At 45.1% G+C, this 10,209-nt stretch overlaps 2 protein-coding genes across 2 annotated transcripts; one reads left to right on the forward strand and one right to left on the reverse strand.

Annotated features, from left to right (window-relative positions):
• Positions 1–3,861: 3,861 nt before the first annotated feature.
• Positions 3,862–4,757, forward strand: KHDC3L (KH domain containing 3 like, subcortical maternal complex member). Its single transcript, XM_007945214.1, has 3 exons — positions 3,862–4,027; positions 4,201–4,380; positions 4,615–4,757. Exons 1-3 carry the CDS (start codon positions 3,862–3,864, stop codon positions 4,755–4,757), a joined length of 489 nt encoding a protein of 162 aa, XP_007943405.1.
• Positions 4,758–8,676: 3,919 nt separating this feature from the next.
• Positions 8,677–10,066, reverse strand: LOC103200666 (oocyte expressed protein). The gene is given in 4 exon segments (XM_007945215.1): positions 8,677–8,756; positions 9,519–9,641; positions 9,644–9,682; positions 9,856–10,066. Coding segments are annotated over 4 exon segments (453 nt in total).
• Between the last annotated feature and the right edge of the window lie 143 nt (positions 10,067–10,209).

Below are 10,209 nucleotides of genomic sequence, written 5' to 3' on the forward strand. Positions count from 1 at the left end.
TATGAGACCAGAAGAACTAAAGAGTGCCTAGCTACCACTGTCAACCACTAGTGGGGGATCTCTGTAGGAGATCCTGGATAGAGTGGGAGAAAAATGTGGAACAAAACTCAAAATCATTAAAAAGGAAAAAAAGGGGGAGGGTACCAGGTTTGCTAGTCTGATAGAGCCTGGTGGAACCCCTGAGACCATAGACCCTAGCTGCCCTTCAGATCTGGAATTGAACCCACTCCTGTGGCTTCCAGCCAAACAAAAGATAGGCATATGAGCTGAACACTCCTCGGAAGGAAGATGGGGCAATCTACTTCCGTAGTGATACTACCTTGGAAACCCAAGGAGGGGTCGCTATGAGTCGGGTCCAACTCGACGGCACATAACAACAACAAGGAGATACACTCCTTGGAGAGATCAGTCATGGGAGAATAAAGGGCTGTGTATGCACAGGGAGACAGCTCAGGGGGAGCAGGAGTACAAGGGAAGGAAGGACACAAGGAAGAAGTAACTATAGGGAGGAAGTGAGAGGAACTGTTGCATTGTGGGAAATTGCAGTCAATGTCATGAGACAAAGCATATGTGAGCTGCTGTATGGAAAGTGAATTTGATCTGTAAACTTTAACTCAAACCACAATAAAAAAATTAAAAATAAAATATTTTTAACATATATGTTAGGCATTCGCAACCAGGCTAGTCTAAATTGAAGTCTTTTTTTATTTTCTTCCATTTCAGGTCTGATGAGATTATCATAACTCTAGGCAGATAAATATCTCAGAGTATATGATAACTCATTAAAATATAGATAAATAAGAAATTTAAATTCATAGTAAATTCTGTTTTTTTAACATGTTGAAAACATAAGGAGACCTGATATATTTATTACTTTAATTAAAATCCATGCAAATTTGATTGAATATATTTATTAATGTTAAGGCATGTTGTGTTGTTGTTATGTGCCGTCAAGTCAGACCTGACTCATATCGACCCCTCCTTGGGTTTCTGAGGCAGTATCACTATGGAAGTAGATTGCCCCATCTTCCTTCTGAGGAGTGGCTGGTGGGTTTGAACTACCAACCTTCTGGTTAGCAGTCAAGTGCCTTAAGCACTATGCTACCAGAGCGCCATTAAATAGGCATGTAGAGGTTTGATAATACTTGGTATTTTGGTTACCTGGTGCTGCTCTGATAGGAATATACCACAAATGGGATGACGTGAACAAACAGGAGTTTATTCTCTTACAATTTGGAGGTTTTAAGTCCAAGTTCAAAGTGCCAGGCTCTAAGGGCTGAGTGAAAGCCCCTCAACCTTGGGCTTCAGCTCTGCCTCCTGCTCCTGGCCCACTGAAGCTAGAGGCTTTTGTTTACTCAGATAGCTGCTGGCTGCTGAGACTGACAAGCCCAAGGTTGACAAGTAAAAAGGCACAGTCCTGATATTATAAAACCACATTGTTGTTGTTGTTAGGTTCCGTCAAGTGGTCCAACTCATAGCGACCCTATGCACAGCAGAACAAAACACTGCCGGATCCCATGCCAGCTCCATGATTCTCGCTATACTTGAGTCCATCGCCGATGCCACCTTGTCAATCCATCTCGTTGAGGGCCTTCCCCTCTTTCATCGACCTTCCACCTTACCAAGCATGACATCCTTCTCCAGGGAATGGTCTCTTCTGACAACATGACCAAAGTATGTGAGACAAAGTCTGGCCATTCTCACCTCCAAGGAACATTCTGGCTGCACTTCCTCCAGGACAGACCTGTTAGTTCTTTCAGCAGTCCATGGTGCTTTCAACATCTTTCACCAAACCACATGGCAGGCCAGTAATTCAAGTCCATTGAAAGTCCCAAGGTCGGCTGAGCATGGCAGGCTGCTGAACAACGACACAGCTACATGCAGGGTCCAAGCATGCCATAAGCTAGATACTGTTCCCCAAGCCTTCTCCTTATATACAGTAAGCAGACCATATCCCTAAGGCAGCTACTCAGCTGCTCACTGTAGAGTCCACCATGGAGTTGATTACCAGTCTTATCATGGGGAATACTATATCCAGCTGCCCAGCCACTCAACCAGGCCCAGCCAAGTTGACACACAAACTTAACTACCACACTTGGCTAACTTCATAAGTTTATTTTAATAGGTGTGGAAGCAATGGCTTAGATTTTAAAGGAATGTTAACAAAGCACATTTAACAAGGAGCTCTGGTAGCATAGTGCCTAAGGCACTTGCCTGCTAACCAGAAGACTGGCAGTTCAAACCTACCAGCCACTCCTTGGAAGGAAGATTGGGCAATACTGCCTTGGCAACCCAAGGAGGGGTCGCTATGAGTCAGGTCCGACTCGACGGCACATAACAGCAACAACAACAGATGTCCTCTCTACTCACAAAAGTCCTGTTAATGGGGAATGAGACACATCAAATTAGGAGGAAGCTGCTGGTTATCACATATACATTATTCAACAAATATGTACCAAATGCCTACTACATGCACATACTGTTCTTGGTGCTATAGATACATTAGTGAACAAACTAAAATCCCTACTCTCCAATAGCCAATGTATTCAATTGCCAATGAAAGACTAAAATCACAGACCTTGTGGAACTTAAGGTTTTAGTAGAAGGAAAAGACAACAAATACATAAATGCAGCGTGTCGAATGGCATAAAAGGGGCAGGGAAGTGAGGAATTGCTCTTTCATACAGTAGTCTGAGAATTTATCTGCATAGAAAAATTGATTTTTGAGTGGAAATCTGAAGGCAAAATATTAGTCTTTTTAAAAAAATTATCTGCATTATCTGTAATATATATACAAGAGTAGTAATAGTATACATATTATTTTGTAACCTTATTTTGACTTATGATTATGAACATACATTTTTTTCATGCCCATGAATGTAGCTCTATATTGAAATACTAAAGTGTTCCAAGCTGTTTTTTAAAGCTAGAAAGGACATGGTCCCCAGGGAGGGAACTCAGTGGCCAGGGTTCAAGGGGGAGAGACAAGGGTTTTTGCCTTTGAGCCCCTTTTTACGGATTAGGTTTACCCACTACAAAGTTAAGGAGCTTTGGTGGTGTAATGGTTAAGGCATTTGACTGTTAAACGAAAGGTCGGTGGTTCCAACCCATCAGCTGCTCAGCAGAAGAAAGTTGAGGCAATCTGTTTCCGCAAGGATTTACAGCTTTGGGAAAACAATAGTGGTCGCTATGAGTCTGAGTTGACAACGTGAGGGCAGTGAGTTTTGTTTGGTTTACTACAAAGTTAATCCTACCTCCTTAATCCAAGAGATAAATCCTTGATTTTAGGTCTTCTCTATCTCCCTGGGCCTAGCCTCACTTCTCAGAGTTCAAGTGCAGCTGTGTACCTAGATACCGAGGTAAAGACTGGGACCCGCGCTTCCGTGGCTTCCCAGACAAGGCCTCGAGCCTTAAACTCGGCCTCTGCCTCTGCCTCCAGGCGCGCTGGGAAAAAAAAGGACGAGTTCAGACAGAAAAGCCCTTTCGAGAGCGCCGGGTGGAACCGGCGAGCCTGGTGGCTACTTGACGGCCCTAGCTACTCTGAGAGGCGGTAGCTAGAGGGGACCGAGCCGCGCCCTAGACAGCCAAAAAGGCCCAGGGCGGCGCTGAGGGAATCCCAGCCTCGCGCACCCTCTCCAGAAAGATCCCAGGATCCAACGCATTTGCGCGGTTTGGGGAAAACACCCAGGTGGCTGGATTGGGACGCGAGGCCTGGTATCCAATGGCAAGGGCGTAGTTAGGCGGGGCTAGCCAAAAGCGGTTTAAATAAGCGCTCAGCGCGGGTGTAACTTCCACTGTGCGGCTTGAGCGCGGCCACAGAATTCGCACCCTGCAGTCGTTCCCTGCGAGGCCTACCGCAGTATGGCCACTTCTAAACAGTTTCCGACGCTCGTGCAGTTCGGAGAGATAGATGAGGAATTTGAGGAGCTCAGTTACGTTCACAGGCGGCCCCAGTGGTTCCACGCCGAACATCTGATGAATCCGTATAGAGTCCACCTCGAGGCGTGGCTGGTGGAAGCGATCTTCGGTGAGTGGTCCCAAGAGGGGCGGCCTCCTGCCCCCACCTCCCCAGTCCGACTGTGACCCAGTAGAACCCTCTCCAGTGGCTCTAGACCCAAGCCAGTGCCCAGGAAGCTTCCTGCCATGCCCCTTTCCTTCCCAAATTCCAGTAAGCACCCCTCCTCTTTGCTCCCCGCGCAGGTCCGGGCTGGGAAAATATCCCGCGCGTCGAGTGTGTTTCACAGACCTTTCTTCGTGTGAGACTATTGGACACCAAAGGGGAGGCCGAGATCTTGATATTTGGGCGGCCTTATTACCAGAAGGACATAGCCAAGATGATCATGAAGTTGGCCAAGTATCACCGTCAGCGCCGGGCGCGAAGTAAGAGGCTGGGTTGTGCAGGGAAGGGCCTCCTGGTTAGGCCCTCGGTTCCTTGGGGGAGGGATCCTAACGCTTCCTGGGGACCCTAGCAGCGGTCTCTCCCTCCCACGTGGCCAGAGAGAGGGCTTCTCTTTGCAAAGATGTGGACTCTAGAATGAGAATAGCTTCTGCTTCCACCCCTGCAGCCAGTACTGATAACGTACCTGCGGCTTCCTCACACTACTCTCCTTCCAGGTTCAGAGAAGGTCCCTGCCCCGGAGGCCGGCACCCAGCAGGCTCCCGAAGCTGCCCCGGAGGCCCGCACCCAACAGGCTCCCGAAGCTGCCCCGGAGACCTGCACCCAGCAACCTCCTACTGTAGGGGTTACCAAGTTGTGAAGGATACATGCCTCGGGGTGGGAGCCATACGGAGGTTAAAATGGAAGTCCTGTCATTGTTCTTGTGTTAAGTGTTTGCAAACACAAGACCTAATAAAGAATCGAACTTCCTCACTGTTAATTGGAAAGGAGGAGGGGAGGGAGAAACGTGTTTCTCCAATAGCCAAGTTGTCCTCCATGCTGCTCTCTACCTAAAGGCTCCTAGCCCAGTGAGGTTGCAATCTCTTCTCTAGCCCTCTGCACAACACCTTCCCTGCTCAAAACCAAAAACTCATGCCGTTGAGTCGAATCCGACTCATAGTCACACTCCTTGGGTTTCTGAGGCAGTATCACTATAGATGTAGACTGCCCAACCTTCCTTCCGAGGAGTGGCTGGTGGGTTTGAACCTCTAGCCTTCTAGTTAGCAGTCAAATGCTTTAGGCACTAGGCCATCAGAGCTTCCCCCAGCCCACCCCCTCTGGTACTTCTTAAATTGTGCTCTGGTTTCTGGTGCCTTACTGGGAAGCCCTCCTAGCACTTGGTGGTTGCAATCAAGATGCTGTGGGAGAGCCAAAACCTGGTTTCAACCCTGACCTTGCAACTGAGGATGAGGACCACCTGAACTTACAAGGCCCGCCCGGGCATCGTGCAGCACCTCAGAAACTTCCCAACTTGGGCACCTAGCGATAGGGAGCGAACTGGGAGAAAGAGCCAGACTTAACTGCTAGGGTCCTCAAATCTTGCCTGAGTCACCGGCCCTTCCATGAGGGGTGATTTGAGCTAGACACAGTATGACTTCCCTGGGTTATTACAGCCCGCCGAGTACCTCGGGCTTGCTCTGTCTGAGTGCTAATGGGCTACTTACTGGAACGCCTGATCCAGTCTAGGATACAGACTGTTAACAGACGTGTCCTAGCATTAAACAATAGCATGCATTAATCTTAACCAAGAAAACGCTGTGGATTCGAGTCAGAGACCCTCTCCTTGGCCCAGGCAGTATCTCTACGGAAGTAGATTACCCAATCTTCCTTCGAAGGGGTGGCTTATGGGTTTGAACCTCCAGCCTTCTGATTAGCAGTCAAATGCCTTAGGCACTATGCCACCAGAGAAAAATTCTCATTAAAAAAAAAAGAATTGCATTGTCATTTTCACTATTGTCTAGCAATTTGCTGGAATAAACCCAAAGCCAAACCCACTGCCCTGTAGCTGATTCTCACTCCGAGACCCTATAGGACACAGAAAACTGCCCTGCTGGGTTTTCAAGGCTGTAGTCTCTGCGGAAGCCAACTGTCACATCTTTCTCCAGTGGAGTGGCTGGTAGATGGAACCTTTTTCAGTAAGCAGCCAAGTGCTTAACTGAGCTACCAGGGCTCCTTTGATTGCTGGAAGAAAGATCTCTTTACCACTACTACTACAAAATAAGAATAGTATTTGATTGTTTGGATAGTAAACATTACATGTCCAATTTTTTTTTTTAATTAGGCAATATAAAAAGTATTAAAATCAGAACTACTCAAAATCTCACTACCCAAAAAACCTTCAGGTACCTTTCCATTCCTCTAATTTTTTTTTTTTAAGTAAACATTTTGATGCATAACCTTCTTATAAAAAATGCACATGAGAAGAAATTCATTAAGCAATAAAAAAGAACACAACCATTTAATCAGCACCCAGAGATGAAAAAGAATACTACCAGCACTACAGAAGCACCAGTTTGTATCCCTTCCCTAAATTGCTTTTCCCTGGATAACTACTCTTGACTTAAGTGATTCTGACGGGTATGTGGTGGCATTGCAGTTTTTTTAAGTTAGTTTTGTAATGAAAATATACATGACAAAACATTCCCCAATTCAACAGTTTCTACATGTATCATTTAGTGACATTGGTTACATATTTCATTTTGTGCTACCATTATCACTTTCCTTTTGTGAATATTCCACCACCACCATTAAAATAAACTCAATGCCCCCTGATCAAAAACACCCCCTCTCCCCTTCCTCCACTCCGTGGTAACCACTAATCTTTGATTTCTATATATTTGCTTATTGTATATGAGATGATACAATATTTGTTCTTTTGCAACTGCCGTATTTCCCTCAGCAAAATATTTTCAAATTCATTCATGTTGTAGTATACTCTATGGCTGTGTGATAATTCCACTGTACGTATATACACATTTTTACCCTCTCGTGCAATCTCGTGCACCATCATTTCTGACCTGATGCCTACACATTTGAAGTTTTTCCACTACCTCTTTAGATGCTAGCCAGATGCTGGGGGTTACCCAGACCCCCCCTCCCTCCTGACTTGCTGCTTCCCACTACTTCCTTGGGTTCAATAATGCACTAGAATGACTCACGGAGCTCAGGAAAGTTCTAAAAGTTTTATTATAGCAAAAAAGATAAAAATGAAGGGACACATAAGGCAAGAGTTCTTAATACAAAGCTTCGATGTTCTAAGGTGGGAATATGCTACCCTGCCACAAGGTGGTCCCTGGGTAGCTTAAATGGTTTGTACTCTACTAATCTAAATATTTTTAGAAAACTAAAAGAAAGGCCTGGCAATCTTCCTGTGTACAGTCCAGCCAAGAAGACCCTGGGGAGCAGTTCCTCTCTGTAACACATGGGTTACCATGAGTCATAATCCATTTGACAGCGATTGGATTCGCTTTTTTGGTACATTCCCATATACATTATGTTAGCAAAGAGTAAATGTATGGAACTTCCATGATCAGAGCCTTTATTGAGTAAGCCTTTATCCTACTTAATAAAGCATGATTACTGAAACATGCTGCCCTCCCTTGAGGTTGGCTGAGATAGTGAAATAGGACTTTCAGGCCTGGCCACCTAAAAATCACCTCATTAATATAACCTGTTATATTATGTAGATGTGGTCTGAGTCACCATCAAAGGCACTTCAATCACTGGGAAAATCTCAGCGTTTTAGAGATTATCTCTCAGGAATCAAGGACAAAGACCAAATTCTGTGGATAAAATTCTTTATCCCACAGTTTGCCCATCTTCATAGCAGACTTATACTATATATAATGGTTCATGTTTCAGCCAAATTTATTGATAATAATTGCCATGTTTTCATGTATAAACTAAAATGCTTTCTAAAATAACACGTGAGTGATCTGGCCAGATTTTTCTGTTTCTGAGGTGGGGAACTCCATTGCTTTCCTAAAAAAACTTCCACTGTGTTGGAGTCTTCAGTTTAACCCAGCTTCATTATCATCTATTAAGTGATAATCTTTTTCCAACAGAAGATCCATTCTAGATAAGGCTTACCCTTAAGGTCAATAAGAATTGCCCATAAGGTTAAGTCCCTTTAGTTCCTCTCTAAGATCACCACTTAATTTCCAACAAATCAATATATTGATTTAATATGTGCTCTTTACAACTAAAGAGATGTAAAGCAGTGGTTCTCAAAGTGACAATGTCAGTAGCACTGGCATCACTTATGAGCTTGTTGGAAATGCAAATTCAGGGGCCCTCACCCAATAATTTATAATCTCTGCAGAAGGGGTCTAGGGATATTTAATAGGCACTTAAAGTGATTCTTAATATACTTTAAAACTTGAGAAATACTGAAACCAAATCAGATCAGACATTTGGAGGTCATCTGCTCCCCCATCTCTGTCCCCTGTGTTTGAGGACCTGATTCTAACCATAAAGCCATAAATTAGTTAGTTTCAAAATGGTATAAATTTAAAAAACAAAATAACACTTAACTAAGTCAGCAGAGTTTTAATTCCCATTGGACCAAAAAAGCATGGAAATTCATTTCTTTATTAAAAGAGCTCCAACTCATGTTTGCGCCAAAATAATCAGTCAGGATACCTGAGAATGGAATGCAGAGATTTAAGCTACTTGTTTCCCTTCAACTTTAGTAGCAGAAGGATTGTGCTCATCCTATTCCAGAAGATACTTATGCTCACTTAAGCAATGGGATGCTGGGGACTCCGGGGACTTGAAGCATGGGCCTTCGAGAACTCTTTAAGTTGTTCCATCTTCTCACCTGGAGAAAAAGCAATGGATATCAACCACCAGTAAGGAAAAAATGCTTGCTGTTTTCATAATCGAAAAAGAAGAAGACTCTATGAGATGAATTGACACAGTGGCTGTGAAAATAGGCTCAAACATCACAAAAATTGTGAGGATGGCACAGGACCAGGCAGTGTTTTGTCCTGTTGTACATAAAAAACAAAAGCAAACTCACTGCCGTCGAGTCGATTTCTACTCAAAGTAGACCCTCTTTGGGTTTCCTAGGTGGTAAATCTTTATGGGGGGAGCTCTGGTAGCATAGTGGCTAAGACACTTGCCTGCTAACCAGACGGCTGGTGGTTCAAACCCACCAGCCACTCCTCGGAAGGAAGGTTGGGCAATCCTACTTCTTTAGTGATAACTGCCTCGGAAACCCAAGGAGGGGTCGCTATGAGTCAGGGCCGACTCCACGGCACATAACAACAACAACAACAACAAATCTTTATGGAAGTAGACCGCCCACTCTTCCTTCTGAAGAGTGGCTGGTGGGTTTGAACCGCCAACCATCTGGTTAGCAGTCAAATGCCTTAGGCACTATGCCACCAGAGCTCCCAGGGTAGCTCTAAACAACAACCTGAACTACCCTCCCAAAGGTATTCCCAGGAGTTGGATGCAGTTTCCTGGTGACACTGCAAAAAAGTTGTTTTGAGAAGGAAGACAGGTTGGAAAGAGGCCAAGCAAGGCCAAAGGCAGACCCTGGTGCTGTCCCTACATCCAGGTTCTCTATGATCCTCACTTTGGTGTCCTCCATTCCTGTGCAATGATGTCAAGGCCAGGTCCTGACTCTTCATCTGATTCTGTACCCAGGGCTGCCCAACAATTGTGATTTTGGCTAGGTCCCTAGAGTCCACAGAACCTAGCTCATCCATTCAACTTTCAGAATCATAGCTTGATCTGGACCTAATCAGGCAAGAGGAGACTATAATGTCAAAGTGGTGCAGTTTTGGGGCTAGATATGAAGAGAATGTTGGCAAGGGAAGGGAAGAGATGGAAGTTGGGCATAATAGCATCAAACAGTGGTCTGAGAATCTGGAAAAGAGGCAACAGAGAGTAGCTGGGCTGCCATCTCAGACTGGGATCATTCCCAGTCTGGCCCACAAGCACATTCCGGACTAGCTTATAGAAGATCAGCTCCACCAACCACATCTCCAAGTAAAACACCAGCAGGTCCTTCAGTTCCTCCACCAGAAACCACCATGGCGACATGCAAATCTCTGGTCCTTGATGTGATAACAGTGAGTCTGGCCCCTGCTGGGCCTCAGCACCACCAGTGTTGTCTACCATGTTGTTGTTGTTGTTGTTGTTGTTGTTGTTAAGTGCTGTCGAGTCGTTTCTGACTCATAGCGACCCCATGCACAGCAGAATGAAACACTGCCCGATCCCGCACCAGCCCCACAATCCCTGCTATACTCAAGCCCATCATCGCA

This window comes from Orycteropus afer, unplaced genomic scaffold (genome assembly GCF_000298275.1).
Source record: "Orycteropus afer afer isolate SDZICR_OR568_19922 unplaced genomic scaffold, OryAfe1.0 scaffold00133, whole genome shotgun sequence".
NCBI classification, from domain to species: Eukaryota; Metazoa; Chordata; class Mammalia; order Tubulidentata; family Orycteropodidae; genus Orycteropus; species Orycteropus afer.